The sequence below is a fragment of the Acomys minous genome, assembly GCF_964271855.1.
Source record: "Acomys minous genome assembly, chromosome: 1".
Classification (NCBI taxonomy): Eukaryota; Metazoa; Chordata; class Mammalia; order Rodentia; family Muridae; genus Acomys; species Acomys minous.
The window spans coordinates 141,017,852-141,040,950 of NC_140483.1; the positions used below are offsets into that span (position 1 = coordinate 141,017,852).

The 23,099-nt window shown below is 43.7% G+C and overlaps 2 protein-coding genes across 7 annotated transcripts in view; one reads left to right on the forward strand and one right to left on the reverse strand.

Moving 5' to 3' along the window:
* ORC3 (origin recognition complex subunit 3) overlaps positions 1–13,078 on the reverse strand; it is a 47,782-nt gene extending 34,704 nt beyond the window's left edge. For 4 of the 5 annotated variants that reach the window (XM_084799125.1, XM_084799126.1, XM_084799124.1 and 1 more), the window contains exons 1-6: positions 12,960–13,078; positions 11,760–11,814; positions 9,104–9,201; positions 3,379–3,523; positions 1,363–1,467; positions 67–215 (exon numbers count right to left, since the gene is read on the reverse strand). In XM_084799125.1, coding sequence (XP_084655251.1) covers positions 67–215; positions 1,363–1,467; positions 3,379–3,523; positions 9,104–9,201; positions 11,760–11,814; positions 12,960–12,983 — 576 coding nt within the window. In that variant the 5' untranslated portion in view covers positions 12,984–13,078. The other variant, XM_084799128.1, reaches the window with a different exon arrangement.
* Positions 13,056–23,099, forward strand: part of RARS2 (arginyl-tRNA synthetase 2, mitochondrial) — a 40,172-nt gene continuing 30,128 nt past the window's right edge. The window contains exons 1-3 of one of the 2 annotated variants that reach the window (XM_084799172.1): positions 13,056–13,123; positions 18,003–18,076; positions 21,264–21,366. In XM_084799172.1, the coding sequence (XP_084655298.1) occupies positions 13,088–13,123; positions 18,003–18,076; positions 21,264–21,366 (213 nt within the window). In that variant the 5' untranslated portion in view covers positions 13,056–13,087. Of the gene's footprint in view, positions 13,124–13,146; positions 13,734–18,002; positions 18,082–21,263; positions 21,367–23,099 lie in introns of those variants that run through there. The other variant, XM_084799171.1, reaches the window with a different exon arrangement.

Below are 23,099 nucleotides of genomic sequence, written 5' to 3' on the forward strand. Positions count from 1 at the left end.
TTACTAGAAGAATACTGTAACTAAAGTAATTCTGAGCCACCTTTCTGAATATTCAGTTTCTTTTACCTGTGTGACAGTTGCATACCAAGTAGCAAGTGAATCCATTGAGTAATTTGTACTTTTGAGAGTCTTAACACTTTTCTCCTCTTTGAATTTTCTTTGTACACTGCAGTCCATCAAGTGTGAGGTCAACTTTTGTAAAAAATGTTTCACATCTGCAGAATATAAAAAGCAAGAAAACTTATCTCCCACTTTAAAAACAAAAGTAAAGTCACTGAAACCTTTGATCAGGAGACTGCAATACTTAAGTGGAGCATATTTTTCTGTATGCTAAAAATATGCTAATTATACTATTATTCCTCTCCTGCACCCCATCCTTAATATTTACATTTTATTAGGGCTGGGCACATTGAATTGGCAGTGTACTTGCTTAGCTTGCACACGGTCCTAGGGCTGACACCCAGCACTAAGTGAAAACAAATGTGGCAGAGCTGAAATCCGGAAGTTCAAGGCCATCTTCAGCTACACAGTACATACAATGCCTGCCTGGGTGACAGAAGACCTCTTCTAAATAAGGTAAATGAAACAGACTTCAGTAGTTCATGTAAGACCAGATCAAAATGTAAGATGTGTTGTCTACAAGTGTTCGCTAAGACAATGTGTAAGCAGGAAATTATACATTATTTTTAGAATATCATGTATTTACATTATTCTGAACAACAAAACAATGTCATGGTCCTGAAAAATTAAGTTATATGAATTATTTTACTAACTACAAATCCTTATTTACAATCATTTTTAAAAGGCATAAGATATTAATTCTAATTTATCACAACAAAAGTATTACATTAAATCTATTATCAGTCCAGATGGAAACAGACCCGAGTATGACTGTGCACACTCTATAACATGACGGCTCTACATACAGACAAATCTGTGTATGACTGTGCACACTCTATGACGTGACGGCTCTACATGCAGACAAATCTGTGTGTGACTGTGCACACTCTATGACATGACGGCTCTACATGCACACAAATTTGAGTATGATACTATATGTTTAGTTTTCTTCTTGTGTGTTCATTTTTCCAAGACAGGGTTTCTCTGTGTAGCCTTGGCTGTCTTAGACTTGATTTATAGACCAGGCTGGCCTAGAACTCACAGAGATCCACTTGTCTCTACCTCCCCAAATGCTGGGATTACAGGCATGCACCACCACACCCAGCATCATGGGGAAAATAAAATGATTTATGGCAACGAGTAACAATGAGCGAGACATGCAGAGCGAGTATAGGGGAAGGAGATTAGAGCTGAGAGAGTTTTGTAACATCTCACCAAGAAACCATGGCATTTATATTTTACCTGGACAATCCTTAGCTTGCAATGAGACTACATATGGTGTGACATTATTCTGAAGAGTCTCTGTCAGACTTCTGAATATTAAATCATGATCTGTGACATTCACACCTATCAGAAAATAAACATCATTATCATCATCTTAATTAATAATTTAACAAAAAGGGTATGTTTAAAAGCCAGTAAAGCACCAAGTAAAAATTATTTTAAAACATGCTTTGCAATAAAATCAAGAAAATTACAGCATAATTGGCTCTTCTCACAGTACCTGATCTAAAGGAATGTGGTACAGTTTAGTTTGTAAATAGCTCAAGGCCCAAGTATTGAAGGCTTGGTTCTCAATCTGAGATTCTTAGTGGGAGAGGTGAGACCTGCTGGAAGAAGTTGCTGAGGTTCTACTTTTAAAGGGAACTAAACAATCTGTGACCTGTATTCCCAGCACTCAGAAGGCACAGGCAGGCAGATCACTGTGAGTTTGAGGTCTATACAGTGAGTTCTAGGACAGCCTGGGTGACAGAGACCCCCTGTCTCAAAAAAAAAATAGGAAAAAAAACTTTTTTTTGCATTTAAGTAGATAGCAGTGCATATCTTCAAACTGCTTGAGATTTGTCATGTAAGTCATAGGGTTTAGAAAAAAGAAAATTTTCATAATTATTTATGCCAGCAATAATTCCCCTTTATAAATTCCAGAAAACAAATTTATTAGCAAAATACTTTATGTACTGCCTGCCTGCCTGCCTTTTCACCTATTTTTCGCAGGTATTGTGGTTTGAATGAGAATGGCCCACATAGGCTCATATATTTAAATGTTTGATGCCTAGTTGGTGGAACTGTTTTGAGAAATTAGGAGATGTGGCCTCGTTGGAGGAAGGGTGTCACGGGGGACGGGGTGGGGAGTGGGGGTGGCGCTGAGGTCTTTATCACTGTCTGTCTCCACCTTGAGGGGAAGACGTAAGCTCTCAGCTACTGCTTCAGCGCCATGCCTGCCTGCTGCTGCTGTGCTGCCCCACCACGAAGACCGTGGACACACCATCTGACACTGCAAGCAAGCTCCCACTTAAATGCTTTGTTTTTAGGTTGCTTTGGTCTTGGTGTCTCTTCATGGCAATAGAGCAATAACAAAGACCTCCTAGGTCGATGGACCTGAAAGAATTAATACTGTGAAAACGGTCATCCTACCAAAAACAATTGACAGTGAAACTAGATCCTTATCTTTCACCCTGTATGAAACTCAACGCTAAATGGTTCAAGGACCTAAACACAGACCTGAGACCCTGAATCTGACAGGAGAGGACGCAAGGAACACACTTATAGACAGGGAAAGGACTTTCTGAAAAAGACCCTAGTAGTACCACACCTGAGAAACTGGGCCTTATGATACTAAAAAGCTTGCAGTCAGCAAGGACAGCATCATTCAAATGAAGAGGCAGACAACAAAATCGATAAAAACTCCCTCAGCTATAACCCTAACAGAGAGCTAGTACCTAGAACACACAAAGAGCTAAACTAACAACAAAACAACCAATCCAAAACAAAATAAAAACTGGGGACTAAAACTAAAATTAGAGCTCTCCAAGTAAGTATCAATAGCTAGGAAGTACTTTTTTAAAATTTATTTTTATTTTATGTGCCATGTATGTCTGTGTGAGGGTATCTGATCTTAGCGTCACAGACAGCTATGAGCTGCCATGTGCGTGCTGGAAATTGAACCTGGGTCCTTTAAGAGACCAGTCTGTGCTCTTAAACACTGAGCCATCTCTCCAGCCCAAGAAATACTTTTGTAAATGTTCATTATCTTTAGCCATTGGAGAATGCAAACTAAAACTACTTGAAAATTTAATTTTACGCCACTCAGGATGGCTAAGACTCAAAATACAAAGGGATGTGCTCTGTTGGTGGAAGTACAAACTGGAGCCACAATACAGATTGGTGTTGGAGGCGCCTCAGGAGCCACAATACAAATCAGTTTTGGAGGCGCCTCAGGAGGCACAGGTCAGAGCAAAGACACAGATACACACATACCAAGAATAAGAGCAGCAGTTGGAATCTCTCTGAGTTTCAGTTGGCAGCCCCAGTTTCTTGAATTTTTCTGGAATTCAGAATGGGACTTCTGCAGAAAGTCAACTAGGTTATCAAACAGATTTTCATTTAATTTCTTCTGTAATTCCTGTGAAGAAAACAAACTTTCATGAGTTATTAGTGGTCATGTTTCTTTTCTTTACTGGTGGAGGGAAGTTTCAGTTTTCTTTTCCCTTTGAATGATTAGGAATTTTAGTGGAAGAGATGAAGCGGCAACAGCTTAGCAAAGAACCCACAGATGCATCAACACACAACAGAGAGCACAAACTGTATTGAGATGAGAAGGGCAAGATGGCTGAAACTTAAACTGCATTTGATATGCAGAAAAAAAATTGTTGGTGGGGCTTCCAGGGTTAAGGGGTGGGGACAGGTTGAAGTTGGGGACAAAGATGGCAAACTATAGAAGTTTGAGAGTAAAACCACACCTAACAGAGATGGCTGTTATGCCAATGAAGCCCGCAGACATCAATCACTGGAATCCTCTGCGATGGTCCCCCAGGGACAGGAGGCAGACCCTCAGGCTTGTCTGAAGAAATGACCTTTCCTTAGACAAGGGGACACTGGATAACAAGCCTCTTCCTGACACTACTGTTTTATAATGTAGATCAATGGAAATTTCATTTCACAAATGATGGCTTCTCAGAGGCAGTCCTCTATCTGTAACTTCTCAGAATGGCCATTTGGAAATGTACTTAGGTACAGGGTCTGGAGACATGGCCTGGCCATTAAGATCACGCGCTGCTCTTGCTGAGAACCTGAGTTCAGGTCCTCAGCACCCACATGGCAGCTCATAGCCATCTTTAATCCCTGACACATTTGGCCTCCTCAATACACCTACACACGTGTGCACATATACATATACTTAAAAATTGAAAAATAATTCTAAAGGGAGAAGTATATTTTGGGGTGTCCTACTTTTGACCCTTGCCGGTTTTAGAAAGAAAAGTATTACAGATTCAGTTGAAGATTATATATAAAATGAATAATTTTTTTAAAAAAAGGTTTTCTTTAAATTTCTGGAGATTAGATCTTTTTTCTTTTCTTTCTTTCTTTCTTTCTTTCTTTTTTTTTTTTTAAGGTTCATTTTGTTTTGTTTTTGTTTTTTGAGACAGGGTTTTTCTGTGTGTCCTTGGCTGTCCTGAACTCCCTTTGTAAACCAGGCTGGCCTCGAACTCACAGCAATCTGCCTGCCTCTGCCTCCTGAGTGCTGGGATTAAAGATGTGTGCCACCACTCCCAGCTTGAGTGATTAGGTCTTAGAATTACTCCATTAAAAAAAAAATCTCTCATTTGCTTATTCCATAACCACTCACTAATTATTTTGTGGATATGAAAGACAGTGTTTCCCCTAAAAAGGTGAATAGACAAAATTGGAATATATACTTTAAACCCAACTGGTACTTCATTTGAGCCAAGGCCCTGTCTGGTGATGGGAGGCAGTGGTTAAGTAAGCCGGGTGTGATGGCGCACGCCTTTAATCCCAGCACTCGGGAGGCAGAGGCAGACAGATCACTGTGAGTTCGAGGCCAGCCTGGTCTATAAAGCAAGTCCAAGACAGCCAAGGCTACACAGAAACCCTGTCTCAAAAAACAAAAACAAAACAAAACAAAACAAAACAAAACAAAAAAAAGACAAGTTGTAGAAACAAAGAAAGAAGAAAGCCCAAGCATTTGGAGGACCATTGATACAGCTATGCATGAAAGGGCTGGATACTAAAGGAAAAGAGGCAGGATGGACACGTAAAGGTCTAGACGGGAGTTGAAAGGATTTGGACGTTATACTGTGAAGAGGGAACCCAAGGACCTGTAAGCAGTCACAGATACATCAACACACAATGGACAGCACAAAATATACTGGGAGGGAAGAGAAGGGAAACACATACACAGATATAGTAACACACAATAAGCAGACACAATGAAATGAGAAAGAAGAGAAGGGAAACACACGTAAGTGAAAGCACAACATAGTGAGAGGGAATAGGTTTTCCTTACATCTCCAGAGATTAGTGTTTTGGATTATTCCTAATTTCCACCAGTGTGAAGGTCAGAGGATAAAGGGGGTGGTACTGTGAGGGGCTATATGAAACCCACCCCCATTTGCCTGCATTTGTCTGAAAGAAGATATGCTCCTAGTATGACTTGGACACAGCTAGTGGCAGACTGGCTGTGAAGTCAGAGCACAGGCCGGGGTATTACGGTAGCTAGTGGCAGGCTAGGAGGCTGTGACTTCAGAGCACAGGCAGGGGTATTACGGTAGCTAGTGGCAGGCTAGGAGGCTGTGACGTCAGAGCACAGGTGGGGGTATTACAGTAGCTAGTGGCAGGCTAGTGGGGGTATAACGGTAGCTAGTGGCAGGCTAGGAGGCTGTGACGTCAGAGCACAGGTGGAGGGGTATTACGGTAGCTAGTGGCAGGCTAGGAGGCTGTGACGTCAGAGCACAGGTGGGGGTATTACGGTAGCTAGTGGCAGGCTAGGAGGCTGTGATGTCAGAGCACAGGTGAGGGTATTACGGTAGCTAGTGGCAGGCTAGTGGGGGTATTACGGTAGCTAGTGGCAGGCTAGGAGGCTGTGACTTCAGAGCACAGGCAGGGGTATTACGGTAGCTAGTGGCAGGCTAGGAGGCTGTGATGTCAGAGCACAGGTGAGGGTATTATGGTAGCTAGTGGCAGGCTAGGAGGCTGTGACATCAGAGCACAGGCGGGGGTATTACGGTAGCTAGTGGCAGGCTAGGAGGCTGTGACGTCAGAGCACAGGTGGAGGGGTATTACGGTAGCTAGTGGCAGGCTAGTGGGGGTATTACGGTAGCTAGTGGCAGGCTAGGAGGCTGTGACTTCAGAGCACAGGCAGGGGTATTACGGTAGCTAGTGGCAGGCTAGGAGGCTGTGATGTCAGAGCACAGGTGAGGGTATTATGGTAGCTAGTGGCAGGCTAGGAGGCTGTGACGTCAGAGCACAGGTGGGGATATTACGGTAGCTAGTGGCAGGCTAGGAGGCTGTGACGTCAGAGCACAGGTGGAGGGGTATTACGGTAGCTAATGGCAGGCTAGGAGGCTGTGACATCAGAGCACAGGTGGGGGTATTATGGTAGCTAGTGGCAGGCTAGGAGGCTGTGACTTCAGAGCACAGGTGGAGGGGTATTACGGTAGCTAGTGGCAGGCTAGGAGGCTGTGACGTCAGAGAACAGGCAGGGGTATTACGGTAGCTAGTGGCAGGCTAGGAGGCTGTGACTTCAGAGCACAGGTGGGGGTATTACGGTAGCTAGTGGCAGGCTAGGAGGCTGTGACTTCAGAGCACAGGTGGAGGGGTATTACGGTAGCTAGTGGCAGGCTAGGAGGCTGTGACGTCAGAGAACAGGCAGGGGTATTACGGTAGCTAGTGGCAGGCTAGGAGGCTGTGACGTCAGAGCACAGGTGGAGGGGTATTACGGTAGCTAGTGGCAGGCTAGGAGGCTGTGACGTCAGAGCACAGGCGGGGGTATTACGGTAGCTAGTGGCAGGCTAGGAGGCTGTGACTTCAGAGCACAGGTGGGGGTATTATGGTAGCTAGTGGCAGGCTAGGAGGCTGTGACGTCAGAGCACAGGTGAGGGTATTACGGTAGCTAGTGGCAGGCTAGGAGGCTGTGACGTCAGAGCACAGGTGGGGGTATTACGGTAGCTAGTGGCAGGCTAGGAGGCTGTGATGTCAGAGCACAGGTGAGGGTATTACGGTAGCTAGTGGCAGGCTAGTGGGGGTATTACGGTAGCTAGTGGCAGGCTAGGAGGCTGTGACTTCAGAGCACAGGCAGGGGTATTACGGTAGCTAGTGGCAGGCTAGGAGGCTGTGATGTCAGAGCACAGGTGAGGGTATTATGGTAGCTAGTGGCAGGCTAGGAGGCTGTGACATCAGAGCACAGGCGGGGGTATTACGGTAGCTAGTGGCAGGCTAGGAGGCTGTGACGTCAGAGCACAGGTGGGGATATTACGGTAGCTAGTGGCAGGCTAGGAGGCTGTGACGTCAGAGCACAGGTGGAGGGGTATTACGGTAGCTAATGGCAGGCTAGGAGGCTGTGACATCAGAGCACAGGTGGGGGTATTATGGTAGCTAGTGGCAGGCTAGGAGGCTGTGACTTCAGAGCACAGGTGGAGGGGTATTACGGTAGCTAGTGGCAGGCTAGGAGGCTGTGATGTCAGAGAACAGGCAGGGGTATTACGGTAGCTAGTGGCAGGCTAGGAGGCTGTGACTTCAGAGCACAGGCGGGGGTATTAGGGTAGCTAGTGGCAGGCTATGAGGCTGTGACGTCAGAGCACAGGCGGGGGTATTACGGTAGCTAGTGGCAGGCTAGGAGGCTGTGACGTCAGAGCACAGGTGGAGGGGTATTACGGTAGCTAGTGGCAGACTAGGAGGCTGTGACGTCAGAGCACAGGCGAGGGTATTAGGGTAGTAGTGGCAGGCTAGGAGGCTGTGACGTCAGAGCACAGGTGGAGGGGTATTATGACAGTCTAGGTTAAGAAATGGAGAGAGGAGCTTGTGAGGTGTGTCAGCAGTCCTGACAGAGGACTAGGGCTCAGCCCTCAGCGGGTGGTTTATGAGTACTTTGTGTACTCCAACTCAAGTGAATTCAAAGCCCTCTCCTCGCCTCTGAAGACACCTGCCCTCATGTGTAGCCACCCAGCCGCATATATGCAATAACTAAAATTAAATATTAAGAAAAAAGAAAGAAAGCCTAGAAGGTAGGCTAAATTGGAGACCATAAGCTCAAGCACCTTCAAGAACAACATGAAAAACACCAATGAGAAAGTGAAGTGTAAAGTAATAAAGGTGGGCAACAGCGAGAGACTGGAAAGTGGGTGGGCTGGAAAGCAGCAAGCACAGGGACCTCAGTGTGACGTCCCAGCACCACATAAAAGCTGTGTGCAACTCTTTTTCAAAACCAAAGCCGGGCGTGGTGGCACACGCCTTTAATCCCAGCACTCGGGAAGCAGAGGCAGGCGGATCGCTGTGAGTTCGAGGCCAGCCTGGTCTACAAAGTGAGTCCAGGACAGCCAAGGCTACACAGAGAGACCCTGTCTCGAAAAACCAAAAAAAAAAAAAAAAACCAAAAATCAAAACCAAGCACAGTGGGCGTGGTAGCACTTTAATCCCAGCACTCGGGAGGCAGAGGCAGGCGGATCACTCTCAGTTCCAGGCCAGCCTGGTCTACAAAGCAAGTCCAGGACAGCCAAGGCTACACAGAGAAACCCTAGCTCAAAAAAAATAAAAAATAAAACTCAAGCCAAAGCACCACAGCAATGAACTACTGTAGCAGTCCTATAGCAGTGCCTTGGGGCACTGACATACAACCAGGGCCCGTGGGAGGCTCGAGGCCAGCCTGAGCCAGTGCTAAGACCACGCCTCAAGTGGAAACCAGAACAAACAGAAGCATAGCCAATCTGGAGAGCAGCTGGAGTTCAGACTGTGTGACTCCTACCTGGATTTAAGAGTGTCTTCATAGTAAAGCTCTGTGTCTCAGCACTGTGAGGCTCCAGTGATGGGGCCGTGCTTAACACTTAGACCACGACACCTCATTTTCTCTGAGGTGTACGGGTTGCTTCTCACTTTCTATGCGTACACATATATCAGTAGAGATACAGGAAGTAACAAATACAAGATTTACAGTATTATATTACAGAAATGTAAAAAGGAAATTATTCACCTCTGTTTCAGATTTCATCCGTTGCCACAGCAAGTGATATGTTTCAAATCGAAGTTTACTGTCCTCAGACTGAACTTTCTCATTATTAAAATAGTCCTCTGAAAACAAAACAAAACAGAAAGTCAGTTTCTTTTTTAAACACAATACAATTAAGAGACTGTATGCAGAGACACACAGCATGCAGGAGTGTCAAAACATTTTCTATAGATCAAAAATCCATTTATATATACTTTTGAAGAAATATACTTTATCTTTTGTATTTAATTTTATTTCTAATTTTTACCATAGTAAAATTTAATGAATCTCTAAGCTTTCATTTAATGATTTTCAGTTAAAGGTATAAAAACATATACTAATGTTTTCACGCACATCTTCATCTTTACCTTTAATGATTACTTTCAACCCTTCTCTATTTAATAATTTTTCACACTGTTTTTGTTCCATTGACATAGTTTAGTCCAGCTTTTTATTTAATATGTACTCTTAATCTTTTTATGATTCATTTCTATTAAAAGGCACATACATTGCCAAGAAAGACAGAAGAGTGTGTTGACTCTCCTTGGCTGAAGCTAACAACAGATGATCGTTAGCTGCCATGTGGGTACCAGAAATCAACCCCAGTTCCTCTAGAAGAAAAGCCAGTGCTCCCAACAGTTATGCCTCTGTCCTAATATGTATTATTTTATATGCTTTTTAAAATATTTTCTCCTAACAGCCATTTGAAAATATTTTTATTGCAATGGTTTTGAAATTTTTAAAACCATATGTATCAAGGAATACATTATTTTGAAAATCTAACAAGTACATACCCAGTAAATATAAAAGAAATCAAAAGTCCCATAAAAAACTTTTATTCTTATTCTATAATAGAAAATATATTCCATTTCACAGTCCATTAAAGTGATTTCAGAACTAGCTTGCAATGGGTTATGTATGTGACCTCCAGTTTGGAAACAGTAGAAATCTACTTCTTTATCGACTATTCTGCCCTTCCTCCCATTGATCTGAGATGCTCTTTTGGTTTAACATCATTTTTGGAACTTTTATATTTTGTTCCACTGTTCAATTCTACTTCCATACCAGCTTTTCTCCGACTACTACCACCAAACAATTTGATTCTTTGAGGAAAACAAAGACAGGGGCTAGAGAGGTGGCACAGCAGTTAACACACTTGCTTCTCTAGCAGAGCATCTGCTTTGATGCCCAGCACCCACATCGTGGCTCAACCATCTGCAGCCACACTTCCAGGGTATCCAACAGCAGAAGCAGTCATGCACATAACAGATGCACATACACACAGGTAGAAATACATAAATAAAAATAAAAATCCTAAGAGAGAAAAAAAGTTTCACGTTATGAAATTGATAGTGATCTTGGGCACTTCTCAAAAATAATCAATACTGGTTTACTAACTAGATAAAGTCCATGTATAGATGGAGCTGGTAAAAATGAAAAAAAAATCTTTAAAGTGGTTGTAAAAATTCATATCCAAGCCAAAGATAAATGCAAACCCAGCACTCAGCAAAAGTATTCCAAGTCTGAATATAGACCCAAATAACTAAATAACTAGATACATTTAATTTAACTTCATATTTTAAAACATCAGTGGTCGGTTCTATACAAACATTTTATGTTCCTTACACTTTCCCTCTCTCCTTCACATTCATACTGGCTTCAATCATGTATTTTTCATTCCTCAGTTTTCTGTCTTAGGTCAGCATTTCTTTCCACAGGCAGGGCTGCAGGTGGAAGCTGTTATTGTTAAGCTTCCCCTCCCTCTCAGCTCCTACTCCAGTGTGTGAGCAGCCCTGCACTACTGCGGCCAGGCTCTCTCTTCAATCTCCTCCCCAGTTTTACCAAGTGTTTTGCTAGATGTGCAGCCTTCCGTAATACACTATCAAGTGGGAGAATAGAGCAGTTTTTGCTTAAGCATATACTGCTTCAGGTATTGAATTCAGTGAAGGTAACTAGTAAAAAGTGGCATTTATTTTCCTTATCCCATCGCTCTTATAATCAGTCAACTCTTTAAACATTTTTTTACTGTAATAATACTTATTAGTCTTAAGCCATCACAATACAAGAAAAATTAAAAATTCTGAAACAAACCTCAAATGATACTGCTGTACACAAGAAATGCTCATATTACAAACTGTAAATAATCTTATAAATTATTACTGAAATCCACCATAAAAAGTTCTCTGCAAACACTTGCCTCACATTAAAAGTTGGCATCATAAAAAGCAATGGTGAGACCATGGGGTCTAAATCACAGAGGACAGGTTCAAATCCCAGCTCTATGACGTTACATTATAATACTGACACAGATCTTCCTAGTATCTAGGTATCCTCAAATATGTTAACAGAGATAACACTACACTACCCAACATTTGCTGAGGAGATTAAACCAATTAAAATACTTAAACAGTCAGCACATAATAAATGCTTTAATATACTACCAAATGTATTTGTCATGGTTACACTGCTGGTGGTTTCAAATGTCTTTCATATTTAATAAAGGAGTAACCCCTTAATTTTCTTTAAACTATTTCTGGTAAGCTGAACCACCACCCACATTAAGTAGGTTTGCTCAAGATTCTTACACTTAAGAAGATCCAGGGGAAGAAAAATCAACAAATTTGATGTTAACACACTTTACCTATTGGCACAGAGATCTTTCTTTTTTTGAAGTCTGGTTTAAACACAAAGCAGCCCTATGGAATAAAACATAAACTCAAATCAGGCACAGAGCAGACAAATCTAATTACCCAAGTACTTTATGAATAAACAAGTTCTTTATAAGATAGGTTGAGGTAGGAGATATTTCTTTCAATTTCTAAAACACCGTATCACTTTTCTTTGAAATACAGAAGGGAAAACAAATCTTAAGCAATTATCCGTTTCTTTCCCCGCAATCCCATGGGTTGTTCTCACACTCTTTAAGATCTGGTGCTGATGGTAAGATTTTAAACTACCGTAATTCAAGTGTAAATAAGCACGGGCTGCTAGGGGCAACACAGCATATGGGCTCGCCTCTTACAAACTGCATCTGACCCGCACTCCCTTGCCATCCCCAAAACAGTCACCTGTTACTTTTTTTTTTTTTTTTTGGTTTTTCGAGACAGAGTCTCTCTGTGTAGCCTTGGCCATCCTGGACTCACTTTGTAGATCAGGCTGGCCTCAAACTCACAGCGATCCGCCTGCCTCTGCCTCCCGAGTGCTGGGATTAAAGGCGTGCGCCACCACGCCCGGCCCTCCTGTTACATTTTTGTCCTCGTTTTTTTCTAATCCTCCTTTCTCCACTCCCTGGCTATACATATTTTTCTATTTAGCATGCCACTTTATTTGTACATTATAAGGCAAAGAGCATGTTTTCTGTTCCCCTAGCCTACTGCTTTATATTCCCGCCAAGATTCATACCTTAGCCAAACTGTCACTTTTTTGAAGAGCGTCGCTGGTCTCCTAGCACTATTGGTTTGTCCCTCTTCTAACTTTTCCCCTGGCTAATACGGCAATTCAGGGTCAGCTGCTTATTAATACTAATTAATCAATACTAATTAATGCTAATTAAAACTTTTGTTTACGTCACTATTTCTGTAACTAAACGCACGGTGTGTATTTATGGGGGGAAGCGGAGGGGTAGAACAGGGCACTTTCCTGGGGCAGCCGCCCTCCTAGCCATGGCCTAGTTGCCCAAAGCAAAGCTGGCCTCGAACCCGGACCTTGGCAAAGCCGCCTGAGTTCTGCTCTTCCCGGAGCCAGACCGGATGCCCATCAAACCTCCACTTCCTCCTCTTCCTCCTCGCCAGGCTTGCAAAAGAGGCGCCGCGAATGCGCGGCGAGCGCCACCCTCACGTACCTTCGACACAGAGGAGGTAGCCATAGTCCGCGACCCCGTGTGTGCCTGCGCACTATACACTTCCGCGCGCCTTTGCGGAAGCAGGGGCGACTTCCGGTACGGAGGCGGGGCGTGCAGAGGAGGGAGGCATGGCGTGCGGCTTTCGCAGGTCGATCGCCTGTCAGGTACTGTCGCGAGCGGCGAGCCCGCAGGACCCAGGGCTGGAGGGTGCAGCCTAGGCCCGCTGTTCCTCCTCCCTGAGCTGCGAAGGCGAGCAGAGTGGGAAGACCTGGAAAGCACCGGGTGCTGCGTCTCTTCGCATCCCCGTGTTTCATCCTTTAACCTGGATGCAATGTCCGCGGGCCATGATTAGACCCCGTAGAGATGAGTGTTCCCCGATCGTTTGTCGTCTTTATTTGCGCTCACCGAGTAACCTTGCAGTATATTTTATTTCTCTTATTTGTACGACGTCTCAAATAGATCCATTATTGGTAGCCTTGGCCGTGTCCAACGCCAAGACAGCTTTACCACGAGTTAAGAAACTTTGTAGCTTGGTAAACTTCTAGACTACGTTCGCCTGAGAAAAGCTAGTCTTGCAGACAGTTGAGTAAATATAGATGATTTCAAATTCACGCTGCAGACATGACTCCGTGGGTAAAGTGCTTGCTGTGCAAGCGTGAGTGCCTGACTTCGAATTTCCAGAACCTATGTTGAAAAAGCCTGCATGGCTGAGGAAGTTTGAAACCACAGTTCTGGGAGGCGGAAACAGAAACAGGTGGATCCTGCTTTGGTTTGGTGAGAGGCTTTGTCTCAAATAAGGGGGAGAAAGACTTTTGACCTGTACCCCTTGCTTGTTCACAGCTGTCCCATCCTGGCTGGAGTTTGCTAGTGCTGGCACAGACTCAGGCCCAGTGTGGCTGAGTTGTTTTAGAGAATTCTGGAAGATGCTTGCCTCTGCTTTTTAGGCAGTACTACAGGAATTAAGCTCTGGCTTATAGCAATGACTTTAATGTATAATCCATGTGTCTGTGTATGTCTGTCTATACGTTCCTTCATGAGAAGAGGGCAGAGGTTGGGTGTGTTTCCCTGTTCACGTGGTTTTCTGAGTTTCTCTCCCTGAACCTGGAGTTTACTCACTTAGCTAGGTTGGCTAGCCAGGGAGCCCCAGGTACAATGGTGGTTTTGGTGTTAGCCAAGTCCATTGTACAGGATGGGCAAATACTTAACATTTGTTGTCTGGGTAAGACAGCAGACCAATACAGAAGAAAATACAGAAGACTGAGAGGCAGAGAGACTGAAACAATGCTCTTGTTTGGTAGGTTTCTTCCTCCCGAATGGGAGGGAAGGGAGATCCAGAGTTGGGGGCTGGCAGGTGTCTCAAGGTCTCTCCAGTGGCTGTGCAGGTCCTTCTGGCGCGCACAGGCTATAGTGTACTGCTTGCTCAGTTAGGGAGGTGGCCCTGCTTTGAAGCCCTTTTCTTATCTTTTTTTTTTCCCTTTGACACAGGGTTTCTCTGTGTAGCCTTGTCTGTCCTGGACTCACTCTGTAGACCAGGCTGGTTTCAAACTCATAGCCTGCCTCTACCTCCCGAGTGCTGGGATTAAAGGCTGTGCCACCACGCCCAGCTCCTTTTCTTATCTTTGACTTGCCTTTCCAGATGTTAGCCTTGACCTTTATCCCAGAATGCATTGCTAATCCCGACCTTGCAGGTCGTGGTGTTCTTGGCCCTTGGCAGAATCTGTAAGCCATTAATTAGTCTATGCTTTCTTTCTTCTTATGTTTATCTGACCTGCTTTTAGTTTTACAGTAGCAGGAAGTTAACATCTATCAGCTAGTGTCCACGCTAATCATAGAGCTGTCAACTTAAAGGGGATAAGAGATAGTGGCCCAGCAGTATAGGTTTATGTTATGCCAACTTCCGTAGTCCCAGGATGGAAGCAGTTTCATGGACTAACAGAGCAGTTTTAACAGTAACAGAATAAAGACAGTTATAAATCAAAGCTCTTAAAAAAAAAAATACATTGGACCGGGTGTGGTGGCGCACTCCTTTAATCTCAGCACTTGGGAGGCAGAGGCAGGTGCACCACTGTGAGTTCGAGGCCAGCCTGGTCTACAAAGGGAGTCCAGGACAGCCAAGGCTAACACAGAGAGACCCTGTCTCAAAAAGCCAACAACAACAAAAAAAAAAAAAAAAAAAGAGAAAGAAGCCAGGCGTGGTGGCGCACGCCTTTAATCCCAGCACTCAGGAGGCAGAGGCAGGCGGATCGCTGTGAGTTCGAGGCCAGCCTGGTCTATAAGGGGAGTCCAGAACAGCCAAGGCTAACACAGAGAGACCCTGTCTCGAAAAACCAAAAAAAAAGAAAGAAAGAAAAAAAGAAAGAAAAACAAAAAAACATGTTGTTGGTATCATCAGAGAGGTTGGTTACAGCAACATGAGGCAACTCTTCTATAGACCTTGTATGCTGTCTGTCAGTACTCTGGGCCCTCTGCTTGATGGGAAACTAGGGTCAATACACCCCTAAAAGGTTCTTATCTATTTGTGAGGATGTTACCCCTAGCTAGTAGTAGCAGGATATTAGGTCCAAAGGTGGGAGGAAGAGTTTTTTTGTTGTTTGATTTTGGTTTTGCTTTTTGTTTTTCTGAAGACAAGGTTTCTCTGTATAGCCCTGGCTGTCCCGAACTCGCTTTGGAGACCAGGCTGGCCTCGAACTCACAGAGATCCACCTGCCTCTGCCTCCCTGCGGGCAGGGATTACAGGTGTGCACCACCATGCTAGGCCAGTCACTGACCAACTACAGATGCAGCTTCTTTTCAGGAATTCTCATTTACGTTACCAGGATGCAGCTGCAGTTTTTCTTGGTTACCTATACCAGAGCTCCTTGTCTGTGGGGCCATCCGGAGTGGCTCTTTCCTAAGATGGGTACAACCCTTCTTTATTTACAATTTAATCCCTGTAAATGGGCAGCAGTAGCTTGCATATGTTCCTCAAGGAAGCCAATTGGCCTGCTGACACTGTTTTCTGTTTTTGACTTTTTGAGACAGAGTCCCTCTCTGTGTAGCCTTGGCTGTCCTGGACTCGCACTGTAAACCAGGCTGGCCTTGAACTCACAGCGATCCACTTGCCTCTGCCTCCCAAGTGCTGGGATTAAAGGGTGCGCCACCACGCCCGGCATGTAATTTATTTTTTATCATCTTCTTTCCCCTCCTCCTTATCTGTCAGCCCACTTATTTCTGCTCCCTAAGACCCCTTCTCTCTGCCGCACCAGCACTGGAAGTCACAAACGTGTCACCATGCCCAGCTCTTGGAGGCGTGCTAGGGTTCTGAGCCCAGGTCCTCCTGCTTTTGTGACAACAAGCGCTTTGCTGACCAAGCCGTGGGTCCAGCCCTAGTCGTACAATCTCCTGTCCACTCCTCCCTTCTCACTCTTTTCAGTGCATCTCCTCAGTTCCAGGAGTTGTCTCGTAAATAAAGTGCTTGCACCAAAGCTCTCAGGCTGGCCTTCACTACGCTGCGTTCTGATGGTGGGTTTCTGTAACCGTCTCTGAGTGCTGAGCAGAGTTCTTTCTCTTCAGTATGTCACATGGCCAAGGAATAACGAAACCCTACATGTGCCTGTCACCGAAGTATTCAAAACATGAAAATGTCTCTACTGCCAAACAGCATAATCATGAAAGAAAGCTTCTTAAAAATAGAAATGCAGAGCCGGGCAGTGGTGGCACACACCTTTAATCCCGGCACTCGGGAGGCAGAGGCAAGTGGGTCTCTTAAGAGTTCAAGGCCAGCCTGGTCTACAAAGTGAGTCCAGAACAGCCAGGGCTACACAGAAACCTTATCTTGGAAAACAAAAAACCAGCAACTGTGCATACATACATATGTACAGAAAAAAACGTTCAGAGAGGAGGAGGAGGAGGAGGAGGAGAGACACAGAAAGAGAGAGGGATGGGGAAGCAAAATGTCTGGATTATATAGTGAAGGGCCTCTGGCAGAGGGGAAGTCCCGCCCCTGGGCTGGGGAATTCAGGGTAGATGGCAGGGTATGCCAGTTTCTATTAAATGCCATAAATTTTTATTTTATTTACTTTTTGTTTTGTTTTGTTTCTTGAGACAGGGTCTCTGTGTTAGCCTTGGCTATCCTGGACTCGCTTTGTAGATCAGGCTGGCCTAGAACTCAGTGATCCGCCTGCCTCTGCCTCCCAAATCCTGGGATTAAAGGCATACACCACCATGCCTGGCTTTTTAAAAAATTAAGTACAAAGTGTTCTGCCTGCATGTGAGCCAGAAGGCCAGAAGAGGGCACCAGATCTTATTGTAGATGGTTGTGAGCCACCATGTGGTTGCTGGGACTCGAACTTGGGACCTTTGGAAGAACAGCCAGTGCTCTTAACCTTTGAGCCATCTCTCCAGCCCGCCATAATTTTTTTTTTTTTGAGACAGGGTCTCTCTGTGTAGCTTTGGCTGTCCTGGACTCGCTTTGTAGACCATGCTGGCCTCGAACTCACAGCGATTCGCCTGCCTCTGCCTCTCAAGTGCTGAGATTAAAGGCGTGCGCCACCACGCCCGGCCTCCGCCATAAATATTTTAAAGTCTGGATTTTTTGTTTGTTTGTTTGTTTGCTTGTTTGTTTGTTTTAGTTGCAATGCCTAGACTACTACCTGGTACAGACTACCCACTCAATAAATATATTTTTAATGAAAATTGTCTTTGGAGTCTCAATGATTCATATTTTTTCATACTTATTTTTATTTTTTATACTTATTTTTAAGTTTAAATCGACAACTATAAAATTGATTGAAAGACAAGCAGTCTTTCTTGCTACTTTATAGTCAAACCATTGTATCATATTCAACCCCCGGAAGCCACAAATCGTTACTTCAGTCTGGTGGCTCTGTGTTTTCTAGAACAACAGGTAGATCGAATCATGCCAATGTATCTTCATATGGGCTGTATTTGAGGTGCGTTTATGTTAAGTGTGTTAATGGCATGCCTTCATTGTTAGTAGTATTGCATTCACTCTGAACTAGACATGTCAACAGCTTTACCGTTTCATTCTGTTTTTACTTTTAGCTTTCCAGGGTGTTGGCTCTTCCACCAGAAAGCTTGATCAAGTCAATATCTGCGGTTCCAGTTTCAAAAAAAGAGTTAAGTATGTTTGCAATGATCTGGCATTATTGAATTTTTGGCAATCCAAATTTAACTCTTCAATTTATGAAGTAGTACGTAAAATTATGAGTCATTATATTCAACTTATTACGATTGGTGTCATAAAATTACAGTCCTATTTTAGGTATTCTGTCATGAGTGAAATATTCTTTTGCTAATTATTTTCATGTTTGTTTATGCTAGCAATAATTATGTCTTCAGGAAGGAGATTCTAATTTTAATTGTTTAACAACAAAAGAATGAAAATGTGGCTATAATCTCAGAGCTTTTGGAGGAATGAAAGATTGCACAACCTTCGGATGCTTGAATACTCTTGTACCATACTTACTTGCTATAAAAGGCTCATTTGTTGTCTGGGAGGCTTGCTGCCTCCTTCTGCTCACTTGGGCCTAGTCCTGGAAGCTTCTAGCCTCCATAAAATCTAACCTAGGCATAGAATGTTTTCAGCCTCTGACACTTACTGCTTACTAAGCTCACCCTTTCTTGTTCTTACTGAGATCCAGGCTGGCTGGTTCAACTCAGCTGTTCTGGCTCAAACTGCATTCACAACTGACTTACTTAATCTGGCTTCTCTCTTGGCCCCTTAATTGCTCTGCTTGGCCTCAAACTAAATCCGTTTTTTCTTTTCTTTCTTTTTTTTTTTTTCTTTTCTTTTTTTGAGACAGGGTTTCTCTGTGTATCCCTGGCTGTCCTGGACTCGCTTTGTAGACCAGGCTGGCCTCGAACTCACAGTGATCCGCCTGCCTCTGCCTCCCGAGTGCTAGGATTAAAGGCGTGCGCCACTACGCCCGGCCAAATCCGTCTTTTCTAATCTGGCTCCTTCTCATTCTTTGACTCAGATGGTCCTCATCTGAGTTCTCTCTCTGCAACGTGTCTCTCCATTACTGTCCCGATGAAACTGCCTCTTCTCCTCTATGTATTGCACCTTATGCAGCTTCCCTTTCCTCTCTCTTCTCGGGAGAGTTGGGCATATTCTCTTCTGTCAAATCTTCGCTGATCTGCCACATTTTCAGCCACTCAATTAGACATCACTTTCTAGCATGAGTGCTTCCGTCTTGGGATTAAAGTCATGTACCACCACACGGACCTAAGTTTTTCTCTACCTGAAACTTGGTCTATACTAGGCTGGCTTTGAACTCAGATGTGCTTGCCTCTGTCTCCTGGGGTAAAGGCGTATTTGTATTCGTGGGCTCTTACAGACCTGGGAGATCCTTGGATGTGATCTCTTGCCAGAACATTCCTCTACAGTCTGCCACTTTGGTTGTGTTGTTTTCTGTTTGAGTTTTCATTTGAAGATTCTCCAAGTGACAGAGAACTATTAGGGCTGTAGAAGAGCCATGTTTCTTAGGTACAGGGAAACAATATCTTTTTCCTTATTAGTCTGGTCATCCCAATTGTTAATTAACAAACCTCATGTTGGCGAGGCTTTATGTGTGCAGCTCCTGACATCACTAGGCGACACAGTCTCCCAGCAAACTCCCTGACCCTCTGGCTCTTACAGTCTTTCTGCCCTGTCTTCTGCAATGTTCCCTGGGCCTTAGGCGCAAGAGTGTTTTGTAGTATCCCTTGGGACTGCATATAATATGTTTTGATCACATATTCTTTCTCCTACCCTACTCCTCCCAAAACCTTCCCCATGTTCCTGCTTGCCCAACTTCACGTTCCCTATCTCTCTAAAAATCAAAATCAAAACAAACAGAAAACCAATAAGACAAAAATACCAAAAGGAAACAAAAAGCCCACAAAAAAGTCAGAGTCCATTTTGTGTTTGCCAACTACTCCTGGGCATGTGGCCCGACCCTGCATTGTCGTTGCTGTACCCAGCGGCACGCCATTGGTGAAAACTATTTCATTTCCATTTCCCAACAGGCATCGGTTGCGTACGGCTTCTTTTTAGCATGGGTATTTTGTGCCCACCTCCCAAGGACTTCTTAATGGTCATGAGAGTTTTAGTTTTGTAACAGGACGTTGACTAGAGGCCATAGAGGAATTCTTGGGTATTTGTCTGAGTGAGCACTATGCCCTTCCCGTGGATGTTCTTTAAGTGAATGACACATGGTCAGACAGCAGTGAGATAACGTGCCCAGCTCTCTTTTCTTTCTTTGAAGACAGGGTTTCTCTGTGTAGCCCTGGCTGTCCTGGAATCACTTGGTAGACCAGGCTGGCTTTGAACTCACAGGGATCCACCTGCCTCTGCCTCCCTGGATGCTGGGATTAAAGGTGTGTGCTGCCACGCCCAACCCTAGCTCTCTGTATGTAGTTGTGTGGTTATTTGTATATTAATTAAAAGTGATGTGTAACTTGAATTGTCACGCCTACAGAAAAATCTGTAGACTCTTGATGTGGTAACCATCTAAACTGTTGTCTTTTTTCCAAATTCAAGTTTCTTCTTTTTTTCTTGTATGGTGGGGTGAGTTTGATTTTTGGTTTGGTTTTGTTTTTCTCAATAAGAGTGCAAATACTGTTTTAGTGACTGGATATAATTCCTTGATTCTTTTACCCTCCTTCCTTGCAGATAGCTCATCTCATCACGCAAATGGTTGTTTCTTTAGTTGGTTACACTATAGCTTATAATAGTTAAACCATGATTTAGTAAAAAGTACAAACAGTGTGTCTATATATCTAGTGAACAACTTTTGTGAATGGCATTCTTTTTTTTTTCTTATGTTGAAACTTAAATTAAAACCATTTAAAAATATTTTTGCAGTTGGGCTCTGATGGCACACACCTTTAATCCCAGCACTCTGGAGGCAGAGGCACACTGATCTCTGAGTTTGAGGATAGCCAGGGCTACACTGTGAAACCCTGTCTCAGACAAAGAAAAGAACACATTTTACTTTTGTTATTTGGACAGTTATAAGCAAACATTTAGAGTGGAGAAGATGCTTCATAGATGTCAAGACTTGGGCTTTTCTGGATCTGCTTATTAGTTGCTTTTAACTTGCCAGATATGTCTATCTGCATCAAAGATACAGAACTATACCTGGGTGATATGCAAGAATTTATAAAATAACCAAAATTTTAGACATTTACAAGTAAATGAAAAGCTTTATATTTCTTGGCTTTTAGCCTTGAAGGTATTCGTAAGCAATTCACGGTGATTCTGTTAGTTAGACAAGTCATGCGTCTCTAACAGCTCTCTGCCGTCTCAATGCTTACGTTTAGAGACGTGGCGGACTTTCAGTTCTCTGTGGCTTCCTTACCAGAAGACAACAATCACAAGTCCAAAGCAGACACTGAAGATCAAGCCAGGAGACTGGCGGAGAAGGTATTTCAGCTTGAAAGTATAATAAGCTTAGCATTTAAAGAAGAGCAAAGCTCTGCAGGCACCTCAGCTGTAATGAATTAGATGCTGTTTCTCTGTTCAAGGCATCTTGAAAAATGTTTCTGTTCAATTTAGCTGTATGCTCTGAGGTTTTAGTGGTTTTCAAATTAGTTGTAGAGTATGCCTTATGTTGTAGTTTACTTCCTGCTGTTGTGGTAAAAATAACCAAAAATGACTTGGAGAGGAAATGGTTTATTTGCCTAGGTAACTGAGGGAAGTCGAGGCAGGAGTTGCAGCCCTCCCACATCAGTCCCAATCAAGACAATTCCTCGCATACTCGGTCACGGGACAGTCTGACTGAGGCAATTGTTAGTGAGGGTCCTTTCTCTCAAGTGACTAGGTTTATGCCAGGTTGACAATAAAAATTAATTAGCACACCTCATGTACTGACATTGTTTAGTTTTGTTTTATTAGCCACAGGACAGAAGTGTTAACTGCATTTGTAGATTGAAACTATATAAACTTTTTTTCCTCAAGACAGGGTTTCTCTGTGTGAGCCTGGCTGTCCTGGGCTGCATTCGGGGTGTTTAGAGTGATGATCAGGATGGCCTTGACCTCCTGAGACCTGCTTGACGCTGCCTCCCAAGTGCTGGGATCAAAGGCACGCACCACCTCCAGCTGGCATAACTGTATAAACTTTTGAAGACAGATTTACTTACTCCCCTGCAACTGGAGTTACAGACAGTTGTGAGTGCTAGCAATAAACAGAGCCCAGGTGCTCTGGAAGAGCAGCCAGTGAGAGCTCTTAAGATCTGAGCCATCGTCCCAGTCCCCTGGACAACCATTTGAACCCAAGAAAACAAACTTGATATATTAGAGCAATAGGTTGCAATTTTTAAAAATAAGTTTCTGAGAAGAGCATTAAAAAACATGAGAAGAAGTAGTGTATTTGGAATGATCACAGAGAAGTTGCAGTTAGATGATTTAATAAGCTTTCTGTATTTCTAAGTGAAGGGCCAAATCTAAATTGTTAGCTTCAGGCCCTCGAATAAGGTGTGCTGGAAAAGTGTTTTGTTTGTTTTTAAATTTTTGTTAATAGGGTTATATGTTGCTCAAAGATGATTGTCTGGGAACTCTACAAAATGCAAACAGTGAAAATCACTCTTGGAAAAATATGTGTATTTTAAAATGACTTCTAAAGAAGCTCTGGTATGAGGGTAATGGTTATTTGATTACAAGATTACCTCTTGATTTCAAAGTAAGCTAATTCTAATATTTTCTAAGTTCTAAGTTCTCAGAAGAAAAGATTGGTTGCCCTTCAGCGACAGCAGGCACCTCTAGTTCCGTAGAGCCACCAGGGGCTTTGAGTGGACACGCGCAGGGAAAGTCGCCTGCCTAAGGCTTCATTCTGTGTGCTGGTGCACATGTGTCAGCACTAGGTCCTGGCACAGTGTCCTGTCTGTGACACTCACGGCAGGTAAATAAGATCCAGTGTTCACTGTGTGGCATGTGGGAAACTTTGAGGTGAGGGAAAGGGGAAAGGGAAGGGAGAGACCGAGTAGCATTCTAGTGAGGAAAGAAGAGAAGAAAATGTTGGTGTAAATAGACCGCTGGAACAACAGACATTAGCTAAGAGGGAGGCCCAGCTGTAGTGCCTGAGAACGGATTCACCTGCTGTCCTGTAAGCCAGCGTGATGATGTCAGGACCACCCATCTCATATAACCTGCTTTACGTG